This window comes from Phoca vitulina, unplaced genomic scaffold (genome assembly GCF_004348235.1).
Source record: "Phoca vitulina isolate PV1807 unplaced genomic scaffold, GSC_HSeal_1.0 scaffold29, whole genome shotgun sequence".
Lineage (NCBI taxonomy): Eukaryota > Metazoa > Chordata > Mammalia > Carnivora > Phocidae > Phoca > Phoca vitulina.
This window is the reverse complement of record NW_022589732.1, coordinates 24,646,583-24,661,960: the sequence shown is the minus strand read 5'-3', so window position 1 is coordinate 24,661,960 and position 15,378 is coordinate 24,646,583. Positions and strand designations below refer to the sequence as shown.

The following is a 15,378-nucleotide window of genomic DNA, read 5'->3' as shown; positions in this document are numbered from 1 at the left end:
TGTCTTTGCCCTCCCGCACCTCAAAGTTCACCCTGAGCCCCAGGGTCTTCACCCCAGCTCTGCCAGACCTGCTGGGGGGTCCCTCGACAAGTGTTACCTGAGTGCCTACCATGTTCTAGACACTGGGATGGGTGATAGGGACCCGGCAGCGGTTAAAACAAAGACAGCTTCCTCTCAAGTGGACCTAGCTTATCACCTCTCTGGACTTGAGTGTTTCTGGCTGGGCAATAGAGTTACTCAGACAATCTCCAGTGATCTGGGACATCGCCAGCAGGCTGTTCCCTGATCACAGACACTGCAGAACATATGGGCCATTTCCCCAGGTGAGCGTGGGGAAGAAGATATCAGACAGGCAGTCAGAACAGCTGCGCTGAATGGGTAGGGGCTTGGCTGGGTGAGGGAGGAAGCTGGCCCAGGAAAGGGGAGGTGGAGTTGAGACTGTTACCTTGGGCCTGGGATGGAGTGGGGACTGGAGCCCAGTTACCAGCCCAGCCCAGCCCTGAGCCCTGACAGCAGGGCAGCTGAAGTCCTCAGTCTGTTCATCCATCTAGCTGCCAGCCTGTCACCTGCCCTCTCCATGCTAGGAGTGCTCTCTCCCCAAAGCAGCTGCCCACTTCCATGAAGACGCTCCAGGCTTGGGGGCACCCTGGGCTCCCCCTCCCTGGGAAAGGGCTTAAGAAGGTACTAACTATACTCTGTCCACCTGCCTGCCTACCCAGCAAACTTGGCATTTCCTTCTTGGCTCAAAACACCCACCACTTGCCCGTGTTTCACACTCACGACAGGTTGGTGAGCTCAGGCGGACAACAGCTATGGCCGAAACCAGGGGTCTGTGGCCGGCAGTATCCAGTTGGAGCCAGTCCCAGCCCCCAGACTGGGGATGGGGTATGCTCTGCTTTCCAAGAGCCTCAGGGAGGACAGCAGAGGGATGGAGGGATGCACACACCCTCCTCTGAGTGTGCCCCGCCCCTGCGGGTGCCAGGCTGCGTGGGCAGGGCACACTCACCCGGGAGATAGTGAGCGGCATGTTGAAGTCCTTGCCACCCTGGAGACGGAAGCCCCAGGGCCCGGGCCCGGTCAGGGTCACGCTGTAAGACATGCTCGTGCTGACAGCAGCGGCCTCTGTGGACGAGAGAAGAGAGGGGATGAGAGGGCCCTCACGCACCCACCTCCCCAGCCTATACCTGGACCCCTACTCCCGACCCCCAGCCTTGCCTGCTCCGTCCCTTGCTGTCTGGCCAGGCTGTGTGGAGCTCCTGAGAGGCTCCTAAGAATAGCTGAGAACGAATGCCATCGACACTGATATCTGCCCTCTGCTGCGCCCATAAATGGACTGTAACCCTACACTCCGCCCGCCTGCAGCCTCCCACCGTGACTCACGCGGCTAATATTGCCCCTGGGGAGGGGTGTCCAGCACCCAGCACCCCCCAGGGGGCAGGACGGGGGACTGGCCAGATTAGTGATAATGCTCTCTCCTCCTTGCTCTCCTCTCCTTGCTCCCTCTGCCCTTTGGAGAGTCCAGATGTGTGTTCTCTCTGCCCAGCTCAACCCCCACCCCTTCGCCCAGAAGACTGTGGCTGAGCTCCTTTGGGCCGAGGCTTTGCAGTTTGCTGTCTTCCTGTGCAGAGTCCTCCCTGGTGAGGACTCTGAGGTTGTAGCTTACCCAGCAGGAAGCCTGGGACCAAGCTGAGCCTCTGGCTGGTCTGGACAGAGCTACTGCTCAGGAGACTAGCCATTGGCCCAGGGTTGTCCAGCTGTAAAAATGATCATAATAATAACAGGAGCTCTGGGCATGGCCAAACTCAGCTCCAGGTCCCTCATGCCATTATCCCCTCAGATCCTGAGAGGCTACCACCTCAGCCTGCGGCAACCAGGGCTCAGAGAGGTTAAGTGACTTCTCCAAGGTCACACAGGGAATGGACCCAGGCCACACTGGAGCACCTGAATGGGGCTCAATCCTAATGGACCCGTGCCAGATAATAGGTTCCCAGTGGCCGCAGGCACCTCCCAGTGCCCAGACCGGGCATGGGAGTGAAGGGCACAGGCTGCTGGCCTAGGGTCTGAAAGCAGGTCTGAGGCAGGCCCACACCCTCCAGACCCTCTAGGGGCCCAGAGGTTATTCCTGGCTCTCCTGTCTCATTTGTGCTCTGGAAAACTTGACAGCAGCATGGAAAGCTCCAGCTGCCAATGTTGCATGCCAGGTCCCCATGCCCTTTGCACTGGAATGGCAGGGGGCAGGGAGGAGAGGAGGAGATGCCATCTGCTCAGCTGCTGGGACATGGGGCCAGAAGGCATAGGGACGGGGAAGTGTGTGCGGTGTGTTCAGCTTGTAACCCAGAGACAGTGTGTTCTGGGTGGAGGCCTGGGGGCCGAGGCCCCTCAGGACTCCAGCCAGTGTGGTCTTTGGGCCAAGATACCTCCAGAAGCCCTTCCTCAGAAGAGACCTCAGGCCCTGTGTGGTCTGGAGATAGTTCAAGGCCATCCTGGCTCTGGCTGAGGAAACTGAGGCTCACGGAAGGTGAAGGTGACTAGGCTGGCTGCTCTTTGGCCCTCCGGGAAGGCTCTAGCCTAAGCTGGGCCCTGAGGACTCAGTGCAGGCCTGGGTGTGAGTAATTTCCCAGTGACCAGCACCCCACCTGATGCCCGGGCCCTGGCCCATACAACGTGCACAGTAGGAGTCCCCACAACACGGGCATTTGGTAACTTGCCCAAGTTCACAAAAATATCAAGTGGAAGAAGTCAAGGAGGGACCTGTATTCTTTCACCCACTGTACCACCTCTTCTACTATGTATCATACAGCCCAGTCTGTCCCTGCTGCTCGGGCCTGGCCCAGAAAGCCAGCCACTCATGGCCAGCACCCCACCCTCCCCCATACCAGCTCCTGCCCCACCCCCAGGCCCCATCCCATCCCTCCCCACCTCCAGTTTTACCCCCTTTCCTGGGAGGGGTCTGTCCTGCCAAGCTGGAGAGGACCCAGCAGCAAGTATGACCAGTGTGGGGAAAGAAAGGAGCCGATCCCACGGGGGTGCGGGGGGGTAGAGGCCCCGGGCTAGGCAGTACCTGGAGCTGCAGGCTCTCTCTCTGGACTCTGGCAACCACACTGCCTGATGCTGCCTCTGGGGAGAGGGAGGGGGAGTGGGAAGGATGCTCTTAAAGGGGAAGGCCGGCCTCCCTCCATCTGCCTCCCCTGGGAGACCAGAAGCCAGCCAGAGAGCAGCTGGTCCCCACAGGCTGGGCACTAAGTGCTTCCTGATAACAGCAGCTTATTGGGGAGTGGGGACGGGGGCAAGCCCCGTCTCTGTCCCTCATCCACCCTGCCCCTTGCAGTTTGAGATGGAGGCTTCAGGAGTGAGAGTTGCCAGATGGGGGACAGAGGGAGGGGAGAAAGAGAGGCTGCTGTGGGCATCAGAGGTCAGGCCCTGGGTCTCTCCCCCATCACCGCACCCCTAGGTAAAGACCATGCTTGTTCGAGGAGAACTTCTCTGCTTTTTATTTTCCTATACACTGTCAGAGACATACAGCCCCGGTATGAACTTAGACCACTGATTTGAGACAAACCCCAGGTGCAGAGTGTGCACGCATGTGCTTGGTGCATGCAAATATGTTCCTAGAGGAGAGTGCACTAGAGTGTGGGCCACGGCAGAAAGAGTACTCAGGAAGCAGGGACAGGGGAGAGAGGGGAACAACAGTCCCCGGAGCGTGAGGTCTGTGCTCGGCTTCCAACGCGGGCTGCAGGGATGCCGCACTGGGCTGCCCGTGTCAGTGAAAGGCCCAGCCCGGGTGCAGAGGCAGCTCACAATTGGCCGGCGTGTCCCACGGAGCCGTCGCCATTGTCATTGCCTGGACAATCACAGCACACAGCATTTGAGGCGAGGCAGACGACTCCGGGAAGCAGGAGGGCCTGGGCTCCCACGCTTCAGGCTGAGCCTGGGGTACAGGCTGTTGAGATGAGAAGTGGGTGCAGAGCACTTGGCAGGGCAGGAGTTTTGTGGTGTGGGGCCATGAATCCAGCACAGCAGGGGTGACAGGGCCACTTCCAAAGCCTGCAGGCTCATGGGGGTAATCCTGGGCTGTGTGTATGAGGGGGAGGTGAAGGGGCTAGATGTGTCCCAGAAGAAAAGGGGAGCCCGTGGGCACCCTACATCCTGGGGTCCAGGCTGGGGAGCAGCCCCTTGGTCTGAAAGCAAACAGCACACATCTGCTTAGCCCAAGGAGTGTCCCCCAGGGAGCAGTCCCCCAATGACCCTCCATGTACAGGGTCACCGAGCAGTGAAGGGAGGTTGCCTGGAGGGGCCAGGTGGGGTCCTGGCTGGGGGATGGGCCTCCTCCGAGACCGCAGGCAATATGGCCTGGGGGATGGAGCCGGCCATGTCCAAGGCCACCAACAGGACGTCCCCCTGGGATATATCCTAGGCTCTCAGACTCCTGCAGTCAGGCAGGACTGAGCTCCCCTTGCCCCCACTTCCTCCACTCCTCCTGGGGCCCCAGCACCCCCCTCTCTCTGCTGCGTTCAACACCCCATTTCTCGCCTGTCCTACAACACCAGCTTCCTCCGGGTTTCTCCCTGCTGCCTCATCCTGTTCAACCTGTGCTTCCCCAGCCACTGCAGAGAGGCCCTACCCCACGAGGCTGACTGAGCCCACCGCAGGGCCCCTGCTCAGTCCTCCCTCCGAGGGCTCTCTCCTCCCCAGGCTCACAGCTGGACACCCCTCAGGTCAACACCTGATCAGGCCTCCGCAAGTTCCAACCACCTCCTGCCCTTCTCTTCTTATGTCCCCACCAGCTCCCAGAGTCCCTTGGCTGCTCCCGGGTCACAGAGCAACATTCTATTCCAGGACACACCAAGCACCCCCCCAGGACCCCCCTGCTGCATTCACACAGGGCGTTCCCTCCCCTGGACTGCTCAACATGACCCCCACCTTCCCCGGGGAGCCCTCAGGGACTTGCCTCTTCTTCCGGCACCCTGTGTGCTGATATCTCAATGGCAGGGCTTATCACATGTGTTAGGTGACTGCTGATGTGCTGTCCCTCTCTGCCCTATGCCACAGCCCAGCCCAGTATTCCCTCCAGGACGGGCACAGTCCCTTTCATCACGGCCCCCTCCCCAGCCCGGGGGGGCACTGCCCGTCGCTGTCCTGGCCTCTTTGGCCGTGCACAGTGCCCAGGCTCAGGGCTGGGGTGGGAGTCCTCCCTGGGGCTGGTGCATCCCGGGAGCGGTGCTCCCCGGGAGAGGCAGGGGCTCCACAGCTGGAGGGAGCAGCCCAGGTCTCCCCATCTCTGCGACACCCAAGGAATGTCCTGGAGGAAGGAAGGCAGGACATGGTCTTGGGCTCGCGGGGAAGCCCAAGAGAGCCCAGGAGCTGGGGGTGTTGTGCGGGTGTGAACGGAGGGGCTGGGTGGGGAGCTGTCAGCTGCAGGGGGAGGGGGACGGGTAGCCTCGGGGCCTGTGCACACGGCATTTCCAGCGTTCCAGAATATGGCCTTCTCTAATCGCCATCGACATTCCGTTCCATAGGCACTTGGGCTGACAGCTGGCCTTCTTTTAATAGCCACAAGTATTCTGGGTGACATCCTAATCCCAGGGCATTCACTGGGAGCACATACACGGCTCGCAACAACCCCCCCCCAGGTACATCCAGCCTCCAATCACACAGAGAGGTACACACCGCCCACACTCGGTCACACGCAGCTTAGAGCAGACATGTTGGGGCACACTCAATCCTGTGCCCTGTGGTGTCACAGTGACAGAGAACATGTGCAGGGCACATGGTCACACACAGGCACAAGCCATACTCCGCTGGCTCACTGCACACACGTCCTGTCCTGCTCGCACACACTTACTGTACGTTCATCACTGGAGAGCCACCACCGCTTGCCACGTATATGCATCGTCAGGGTCGCACAATCACACAGACTCTCGGGTGCGGTCCAGACTCACTCAGGGCTGCCCACAGCATCATGGAGTCACAGAGACCCCCAGGCACCCCAAGCAGGCAGGGGACACCTGGGTGGGGAAGGAGTGACTCCCAGAGGGCGCTGGGCCTGCCCGCAAGAACAGCTCCCCTTTCCCGGCCACTCCCTGGGCTACTGGCCCCTTGTCCCCACCCCTGTATGGATTGGCAGGTGCCACACCCAGTCACCTTCCCAGGAGTCTCTGCTTCCTGCTCCTGCGGCCTGAGAGGGGCCTTGGCTTCCATGTCCTCCAGGCCCTGACTGCAGGGGAAGCGGCCGCTTACTTGCTGGGCAGCCCCCCACACAGCTGCTGCCTCTGTGTCCATCCAGCCCTGGGGAAGGGGGGAGAGGCACTGTGAGGTGAGAGGGACCCTCCAAAGTCCCCGCTCCTGCCCTCTTCCCTGGCCAAGACTGTCTCCATCCTCCACACACGTATTCACTGCAGTGAGGTCCGTGGTACTATAGGCTCGCTGGTCACCAAACCCCTGCAAACTGTGTGCCTGTGCTAGTGTGTGTGCTAGTGTGTGCGCGTGCACGTGCGCGCTAGTGTGTCTGCACGCGCGCGTGTGCTAGTGTGTGCGCTATCGTGTGTGTGCTAGTGTGTGCGCGTGCACGTGCTAGTGTGTGCGCTAGTGTGTGCGCGTGCGCGTGCGTGCTAGTGTGTCTGCACGCGCGCGTGTGCTAGTGTGTGCGCTATCGTGTGTGTGCTAGTGTGTGCGCGTGCTAGTGTGTGTGCTAGTGTGTGCGCGTGCGCGCTAGTGCGTGTGCACGCGCGCGTGTGCTAGTGTGTGCGCTATCGTGTGCGTGCGCGTGTGCGTGCTAGTGTGTGTGCGTGCACGTGTGTGCTAGCGTGTGCGCGCGCACGTGTGCTAGTGTGTGCGCTAGCGTGTGTGTGCTAGTGTATGCTAGTGTGTGCGTGTGCGTGTGTGTGTGCGCACGTGTGTGCTAGTGTGTGTGTGCGCGCTAGTATGTGTGTGTGCGCGTGCGCGTGCGTGCACTGTGTGCCTTCTTAAGCGTGTGGGGTGGGTCTGTCTTCACGAGGGTCTAGGCCTCTGTTGACGGATAACATTCACTCCTTGATGTTGTTCACTACATGTGGTTCAGGGAAGGGACCTCTGATATCTCCTCCCTCAGCCCCCAGGGCTGGAAGCAGTGGGAAGAGGTCAGTGGAGATTCTTGGTGAGGCCCACGGTGGGCCCTGTAGTTACAATGATGGAGGAACCCAGGTGTGGCTGGGGACGGGAGGCCACAGCACAGAGAGCTCTCCTGGGGGCATTAAGGGGCATCACAGCCCTGGGTCCCAAAGAGGAACTGGCAGGCTGGTAGCTCCCAGGGCTAACACCAACTGTGGGGTTAGCACCCACTCATGTGCACCCTAGCCAGTCTTGGATGTAGAGACAACTGTTTTCCCTTTTAGAGAAGAACACACAGGCTCAAAAGGGGTGAGTGACCTGCCCAAGCTCACACAGTGAGGATGTGGTAGAACTGAGCCTTGAACCCAGGTCCCCTGACTCCAGGGCCAATACTCCTTCCACTGTATCCTGTGGGCTCCTCAAGGCTCCCAGGAAGAGGGGGCTTAAGGCTAAGAACAAAGGGCCCCGAGCTAGCTCCGGCCTGTCTCTCGGGAGGCCCATCTAGGGCCAGAAATGCCTGTCTTTTCGCGGCTCTAAGCTCCTGGAATACTGCCATCATGGAAGAGAGATGACCTGGCGTTGGAAGACGCATCAGTCCCGGCCCTGCTACTGGGTGACCTTGGGCCAACCCATTGCCTCTCTGGCCCCTGGGCCCCTGCCTGTTGGGGGGAATGGGGCAAGGGAAGGCCATGGGGCAGTCGTGAAGGGCTCTTCCTGCCAGCATCCTGGGGTCCTGAGGGTCCCTGGGTCTCAGAGGCATGAAGCTGGCCTGGTTGAGGAAAGGAGGGTGAGGTGCTAGCCTCGGGAGGCCATCGCATCCTTACCACCTCGCTCTCCGAGCCCAGGGATGCCTGGCGCCTCTGTCCAGAGATCCAGCTGAGGTCCGAGGCCTGGCTGCTCAGTGTGGAGGGGTGGGTGGAGCGGTAGCTGGTGTAGGGGCCACGGCGCTGGCCTGACACGCCCAGCAGCACCCGCAGGCAGGGCAGGTGCTGGGCAATGGCCATTCTGCAGGAACCGCACAGCTGGTTAGGGGGATGGACAGGCAGACACCGGGAGATAGGGGAGGATGGACAGACTGATATGAAGCTAATGGGAGTGGACAGAATGGGGAAATGGGTGGTTCAGACACTGGGGTTATGAGGACAGACAGATGATGGGATGATGGGAATGGACAAAAAGACTGGCAGTCATAGGAAGTGATGAGGAAGGACAGACAGATGCTGGGGTGAAAGAGACTGACAGGCCCATAGCCTTGGGGATGGACAGACAGACACTGGGGCCATGGGCACGGAGGGTAGCAGGTTCGGCGAGGGGCTTGGTCTCAGCTCTCAAGGGGCTGGCCCAAGCTGCGTCCCTTCCAGTGAGGACAGGGACACTCCCGAGCAGCCTCTGAGCCTACAGCTGGCCTCAGCAGGGCGGCGAGTTACGGACACCACCAGGCAAAAGGAAGCACTGAGGGGCCCCTCGAGGGAGAGGCCAGCTGTGCTGGGAATCCATCAGCAGAGAGCGCTCTGGGCCAGAAGCACCCCCGGGCCTCCGCCAGGGCCCTTGAACCTCTCCCTACTGTGGTCTCCAGGACATTGCTGTCCGGGGGCTTCTTCTCTTTGTAGAGGGCATCACTGCTGATCGGCCATCCCAGCTGCCTTTTGGCCTTGGCTCCAAAAATGCCATAGGCAGGATTGGACACTGCCCAGGGAGCTCTGAAGTCCCTCCAAGCTGATCCCTGTGGGAAACTGGAGCAGCAGAGGGGGTCACACCAGCTCCAGACCCCACCCAGTGTCACTGGCTGCTCCCAGCTGCGGGAGGCCCCCACCCAATGCATATATACGAGAGATAGGAAAGATGGCCAGCCTCTGTCCCCATTCACAGCTTCTGACCCTCCGTGGCCCGGGGATGTGGGGCTGGGTCCTGGAGGAGGGCCGCACCTGTACTTGGGGTGGGTGATGGCGTAAATGATGGGGTTGTGGATGGCAGAGGCCTTGGCGATGACAGCAGGCACGGTGTTCATGTAGGGTGTCAGGACATGCGCGTACCTAGGACGGAGAAGCTGTGATCCCCCCGCCAGCCAGCCCTCCCAGAGACTCCACGGCCCACTTGCCCTCTCAGGAAGCTTCTTCCTCTGGGCCAGGCCCTGCAGCCCAAACCAGCACAGCCAAGAGGGACTGCGATGCCGGGAGAATTCTGACCTGAGGTGAGCGGAAACCTGGGGGGCTGCTGAGGGATGGTTGCTGAGGGGAAGAGGAGCCAGGTTGGGGGGTTCAGCCAGGTCCCATGATAGCTTGGAGCCTGTGCTGTTGGGAGGAAACGCTCCCCACCCCTAGGGCCTCTGGGCCTCTGGGCCTCTGGCCAGTTCCTCCCCCACCGCACACAACCCTGAGACCCGCTTCTCCCCTGGCTCTCTTAGAGTGACTCACAAGACAGCCTTAGCCGGCACCAGGCCCTTCCGGCACAAGGAGGTCTCGGACCCAGACACCCCCCAGGATGAAAAACTCTCACTGTCTCAAAGTGCTTCTGAAGTCTGGCCTATGTCCTCGCTGCTGCAGACATCAAGTGCCCAGACTCGAGCCACGAAGGGCTGGCAGGCAGGAGGTGAGCGGCACCCCAGGCCATGTGCCCACAGCCCAGGTGAAGAGAGAGCCGGAACCTCAGGGAGCGTCTTGTGTTCCCGCGGGATCTGGCAGGACCTGGGAGCCCCTGCAGGCCCTCAGGCCAAACCCAGAGCTCCCACAGCATGGGTCCCAGTGCCTCCAGGAAGTGGCAGGGCCATCTCCCGCAGGTGAACCTCGCTGCCGCCGCAGGGAAAATGAATGACTGGCTGTGAGGCTGGGCTTTGAGTGTAAGAATGGCTGGCTCCGGCTTGGGCTGGGGAGGGAGAGGCCGCTGCAGGGTCCCCTTCCCTCCTCCCACCCCCTCCAGCCCCTGTCCCGGCCCTTTGGGCACTGCTCACCCAGCAAAGGCCGTCAGGGCCACAGCGGAGTAGGGGGCCCAGGAGAGCACGAAGAGAAGGATGACCAGCAGCTCAATCTTGGCCATTTTCCACTCTCTCTGTAGCCGCTGCCGTTGTCGGGGGGACCTAACACCGCCCTCACAGGCCCTGAAAGTCTGGAGAGCCCTAGCACAGGCACAAAGTCCGAGTCTGACCCCGCTCTAGCGTCAGTGAGGGCCACGGTCATGGCTGCAGTCGGGGAGGCTCCCTGGACCTGGCCATTCTCTCCAGACTCCCAGAAAGTTCTCCGTTACATCCAGCCTAAGCTGTCTCCCTGTGGTTCTGCCTGTGGTGTCTTCTCACCCCGTGGACCTCCTGATCAAGCCAAAGGCCCCCTCCTCAGAAGCCCCTGTCTCCTGAGACTTCTCTAGGCACCCAGGTTGTGCTGGTCTCTGGGCACCTCACCCCCTAAGCACATGGGCTCAGCTTGTCTTTGCCCTTGTGGAGCTGGGAAGGAATGTCCTGGGGATGGGGAGGGTGCAGTGTGAGGCTGGGGGCTGGGTAGGGGCAGCCCTGGCAAAGGCGTGTGGCCACCCTCCCATCGAGCCCCTCCTCCACGCCCAGCTCTTACTGGCCTGTCTCCCGGATGGCCCTGAAGATGAAGATGTAGCAGTAGATGATGACCAGCAGGGGGAGGAAGAACACGAAGCAGAAGAGCAGCATGGTGTAGGCTCGGACGGAAGGTGTGAAGCTCATGTAGTCCCAGGAGCAGGAGGTCAGCAGCCCCTCGGGTACATAGGCACCTAGGAGCCAGGAATAGGTGCTCAGCCTTCGGCCCAGCATGCTTCAGGCTCCTCATCCAGCAGAGGCTTTAGCTGTGGGGCCCGGGCTCCCTGAACACTGGTCCCCACTCCAGCCCTGCCCAGTGCAGTGAGGAAGTCAGGGCATGTGGAGGGAAGCTTTCCCAGCTAGTTCTAGCAGGCAAAGCCCACTGCTGCCCATTTTTACCAGGTTGGAACAGAGACCTCACCATAGCTCCAGGGTATTATCCTCCAGATTTTGGCCAGGTTTTTGGTCCTGCCACAGAAAGGACCTTGCTGCTAACTCTCCTACTTGCTCAAGCCTACACCCCAAGGCCTGCCTGTATGATGCTAAAACTCAGCATCAGATGTGCCTGTCACTTACTGCCGCCCAAGAACCATGTGGGAGCCCAGGTCATCCTCTGGTTGCTGGTGGTTCTACCTCAGTTTTCCCTGCTGCTAGTCATGCCCCCTGAATATCCATCTGCCTTGAGGCTCAAGAATTCCCTTGGCCCCTCCTGCCAGCTGGCCAACCCAAGTCTACCTACCTGCCCCTTGAACATGCCCCACCCAGCTTATCGTCCTCTCTCCCAATTCCCCCAGTCCACTTACTCCAGCCAAAGAAGGGTGGCAGACTCCAGGCCAGGGCATAGAGCCAGACGCCCACCAGGACAAGCGCTGCCCGCCTCTTGGACACCACCCCGATGGTGGCCAGTGGGTGCATGATCACCAGGTAGCGGTCCAGAGCGATGGCCGTTAGGGTAATCATGGAGGTGATGCCGAAGACAGCCCCACAGAAGGCATAGAACTCACAGCCTGTGGGCACAGCTCCCCAACCTCAGACCACGGCAGGAGCCCATTAGTTACCCCAGAGGAGGGGGGTCTGGGGGTGGTACATACTCAGCTCCTGCCTTCACCTCTCCAGAAAAGCATCCCTGAGCCCCTCTCCACCCTGGCTACTTGCCACATCCGGCCGAGAAGCTGAATCTTCCCTCTTGCTCACTCACGGGATCGAGCACGGCCACCCACTCCCTGCCCAGGAAGAGCCAATCACCTCCTCGTTCAAGGCCAGCCTCCACTGTGGGCATCCCCTGCCACAACCCTCCTCCTCCCTCCAGCAGAAGGGAATCCCGAATGTCTACCTGCCTCCCCGAAGAGCCACCGCTTATAGAGGCTGCTGGCGAAGAAGACAGGGGCCTGGGTGAAGGACATGAAAAAGTCGCTGACTGCGAGGTTGATAATGAACATGTTGGAGGGTGTCCTGAGGCCTCTGGTCCTGTGAAGGGTCGGAAACTGTCAGGAGGTGCTTCTGCTCTGGAGCTTCCCTGAGCTAGGAGCACACGTGCACACACGCACACACATGGGCACAAGCCACAGGGCCACCGCCCATCCTGCTGCTGCCCAACAAGCACCAGCCAGACAGCTCTAGAGCCTGACAGTGTGGGCTGAGAAGTGAGGCCCCCTCCAGGCAGCAGCTCTTGCCTCAGATGGGGAGCAGTACTGCCCCCAGAGTGCTGTGCAGCCCTGCCGAAGCTGGCTTTAAGACACGTCTGTTTCTTCCTCTCGCCTTCTGGATCCCCTCTGCATGATCCGCACTCTCTCCTTGGACACACCCCTCATTCGTCTGAACCCCTCCAGGCCAATTCTCCCCAGTGGCTCCTCCTACATGCTCAGGCTCAGATGTGCCTTCCCAAGAGCTCCTCTACCTCCTTCTCCCCCAGGCACCCCTCCTTGTACCCCTTCTTCCAGTATCTCTGCAGTCTTCACACTTGGGGTTGGCCCAGGGCAGAGGGACAGACAGGTGTGCCCCACAGGCCAGGCACTTTCACAAACGCCTCTCCCGTAATCATCCATCTTTGCATCTAGCCCTCCCTCTTTTCCAGATGAGAATCCTGAGGCTCCCACCCTCGAGGTGGCTTGCTCCAGATAACAAGACTCAGTAAGTGGCATGGCCAGGATTCAAACGCTTATTGGATGGGCACTGCACAGACATGAACTTGTGTAATCATACATTGACTCCATGAAGTAAACCACAACTCCATTTTGCAGACAAGAAAAATGGACCCACAGGGACACCTGGGTGGCTCAGTCGGTTAAACGTCTGCCTTCAACTCAGGTCATGATCCCAGGGTCCTGGGATCAAGCCCCGCATCGGGCTCCCTGCTCAGCGGGAAGCCTGCTTCTCCCTCTCCCACTCCCCCTGCTTGTGTTCCCTCTCTCGCTGTGTCTCTGTCGTAAATAAATAAAATCTTTAAAAAAAAAAAAAAAGAATGGGCAGAGGCATGTGAGTCGTAGAGAAATTTATCCTACACAGAAGGTGTGCCCGGGGCCCAATTGGCATGTGCCACTCAAGCTGCCCTGGACTATTTTTTGGCCCCTTCCCTAAGCTAGAAGATGGAGACCTGTCCTGAGACCACCACGGGCTTGGCAGTGGCGTCCCCACCCAGGCTCAACAGTGCCCTGCAGAGCTGGAGACAGCCTTCCTGCCCTGTCTCTGCATGACTGGCTGCCCTCGGTGCCCATGCCCTAGTCCCGCCAACCAGGCACCTGCAGAAGGTATAGATGACCATCAGATTGCCCAGCATCCCCGTGAGCCCCACCAGCAGGATCACTGTGCCCAGGATGTAGTGGGCATGGTCCGGAACATCCACCGTTGGGAAGGGGACCCAGGCAGCAGCCCGAGCCGCGGCTGCCTGTGGAGAGACAGAGAAACATGAGCATCACGTTATCCTATCATCTGGAATAACCCTGAGAAGAGAGGGTTAAGGTTCCTGGTAGACCAGTAGGGAAACTGAGGCTCAGAGTGGCACAGCCACTTGCCCACACTGCAAGGCAGTAGCTGAACCAGAGGGGAAACGCAGATCTCTCTAAAGTCAAGCCTGAGCTCCTGCACCGTGGCACAGAGGCATGAGGCTTCTAGAATCACCTGTTGGAGGCTGAACGGACAGACAGACACATGTCTGACAAGGAGTGACATGGCTGGAGTGAGTCTACCTTTCCTTGGGGAGAAGGCAGATCCATCCCCTCAGTGCTTCCTCTCCATGGCATGGGCCCTGACCGAAGCGCTCGAGGCGCTTAGCAATGGTCTTCTAGGCCCCGCAGACTCTGGGGTGGCGGAGCTGGGTGGAGCCCCTCTCCTCAGGAACCCCAGCCCCTCCCCAGCCTCAAAGAAGAGGTTGTATCCCCTCACAGTATAAATGGGGAGCGTTGACCTTGATACCTGGCATGAGACAGAGGACAAGAATTCCCCTTTAAAAAGAAAGCTTAGGGGGCACCTGGCTGGCGACTCTCGATCTCGGGGTCGCAAGTTTGAGCCCCACATTGGTTGTAGAGATTACTTAAATAAAAAAAATAAACTTAGGGGCACCTGGGTGGCTGAGTCAGTTAAACGTCCGACTCTTGATTTTGGTTCAGGTCATGATCTCAGGTTCGTGGGGTTGAGCCCCGAGTCAGGCTCGTGCTCAGCATGGAGTCTGCTTGAGATTCTCTTTCCCTCTCTGTCTGCCCCTCCCCCCTCTCTCTAATAAATAAATAAATCTTAAATAAATAAACTTAAAAAAGAAAAAAGAAAGCTTAGGTCCCCCAAAGTCACTTCAGGGAGGTTATGACCCCATGAGGCCAGCACAAGGGGCCTCAAAGAACCCTCTGGCCCCGCTCCTTTCCTGGGAAGGAGGGCAATTTAGTCTCTGTCTTGCCTCCTATAGCTATGGAGGCTTCCCGTCCTATCCAGGATGTAGGCCAGCATCCCAGGGTCTTTAGGGTACCCTCAGTTCTCCCCAGTTAATAGTGGGTTCGGTGGGGTATGACTCTGGGGCCCTGGCCAGAATGATAGGCAGCAGAAAGCACCCACCACTTCACTCTGGTCTGGACAATCCAGAGGCCTCTGGTATGCCTTCCTCTCTGGAAGGCTCTGTGGGGTATCCAACCACTCTCAGAAAGGAATGGATGCAGCCAAGGGCAGGTCTGGGCCATTGCAGCCCCTTGCCCTTTAGGGCTGGCCTTTCTGTTCCTTGGATGCTCTCCATGGGGAAGGACATTGCCCACACTCTCCTCTATTGGCCTCTTTGTGCAGGATAGGCCCAGAGAGGTCCGGTAACATACCCAAGGTCCCACAGAGGAGCTCAGACCTCTTCTATCTCGCTGTCATGGAGGCCAGGGTGGGGGAGGGAAGGCTCTGTGTGTGCACATGCGGGCCCCAGGCTTACCGTGGGACTGCTGGGCAGAGCTTGGCCCACGCTGGACGTGCTGCTCCAGGAGCTGTCCCACCTGCTGGGTGAGGCTGGGGTGGCCACAGAGCTGGGCTCCTGGGCTCCGGGCCCCGAAGGAGGGTTCATCCTGAGGTTGGGTAGTCCTTTCTCGAGCCCACCGAGAAGTCCAGGACACAGGGAGCTCAGGATGTTAGCAGTGCCCGGCCTCCCAACCTTCCTCCGTCCTCAGCACCCCTGCCTGGTCTGCCGGCCGCCTGTTCCTGCGTCCTGCGTGGTCCTAGCCTGGAGCTACTCTCGGAGCTGATGACTGCTGTGTCCAGTGAAGCACAAAGGAACGAATGTCACAGCTATGGCGACT

At 59.7% G+C, this 15,378-nt stretch overlaps 2 protein-coding genes across 4 annotated transcripts in view; both read right to left on the bottom strand.

Moving 5' to 3' along the window:
- The window catches only part of LDB3 (LIM domain binding 3), a 60,787-nt gene extending 57,700 nt beyond the window's left edge, over positions 1-3,087 (bottom strand). The window contains exons 1-2 of the mRNA XM_032423972.1: positions 3,062-3,087; positions 1,007-1,122 (exon numbers count right to left, since the gene is read on the bottom strand). Coding sequence (XP_032279863.1) covers positions 1,007-1,099 — 93 coding nt within the window. The 5' untranslated portion in view covers positions 1,100-1,122; positions 3,062-3,087. The remainder of the gene's footprint in view (positions 1-1,006; positions 1,123-3,061) is intronic.
- A 391-nt stretch (positions 3,088-3,478) lies between these two features.
- On the bottom strand, positions 3,479-15,378 carry OPN4 (opsin 4). Of its 3 annotated transcripts, none has more exons than XM_032423922.1 (10): positions 15,018-15,378; positions 13,360-13,505; positions 11,955-12,088; positions 11,425-11,628; positions 10,644-10,815; positions 10,034-10,198; positions 9,012-9,119; positions 7,911-8,091; positions 6,142-6,285; positions 3,479-3,841 (listed from the first exon to the last, which is right to left on the bottom strand). In XM_032423922.1, the coding sequence occupies exons 1-10, from the start codon at positions 15,144-15,146 to the stop codon at positions 3,761-3,763; spliced, it is 1,464 nt and encodes a 487-aa protein (XP_032279813.1). In that variant the 5' UTR covers positions 15,147-15,378; the 3' UTR covers positions 3,479-3,760. The 3 variants fall into 3 exon arrangements, with proteins under 3 accessions (XP_032279813.1, XP_032279815.1, XP_032279816.1); XM_032423924.1 differs by lacking the exon at positions 3,479-3,841 and adding an exon at positions 4,140-4,178 and having other exon boundaries at positions 11,955-12,097; positions 13,336-13,505; positions 15,018-15,146; XM_032423925.1 differs by lacking the exon at positions 3,479-3,841 and adding an exon at positions 4,140-4,178 and having other exon boundaries at positions 15,018-15,146.

Bases quoted from the DNA above. Each gene is read 5' to 3' on its own strand.
- OPN4 (XM_032423922.1), bottom strand. From the start codon at position 15,146: ATGAACCCTCCTTCGGGGCCCGGAGCCCAGGAGCCCAGCTCTGTGGCC. The intron at 11,629-11,954 runs GTAGACATTCGG...CTGTGCCCACAG, and splicing joins GTGGCTCTTCGGGGAGGCAG to GCTGTGAGTTCTATGCCTTC. The intron at 9,120-10,033 runs GTGAGCAGTGCC...TCTCCGTCCTAG, and splicing joins GCCCTGACGGCCTTTGCTGG to GTACGCGCATGTCCTGACAC.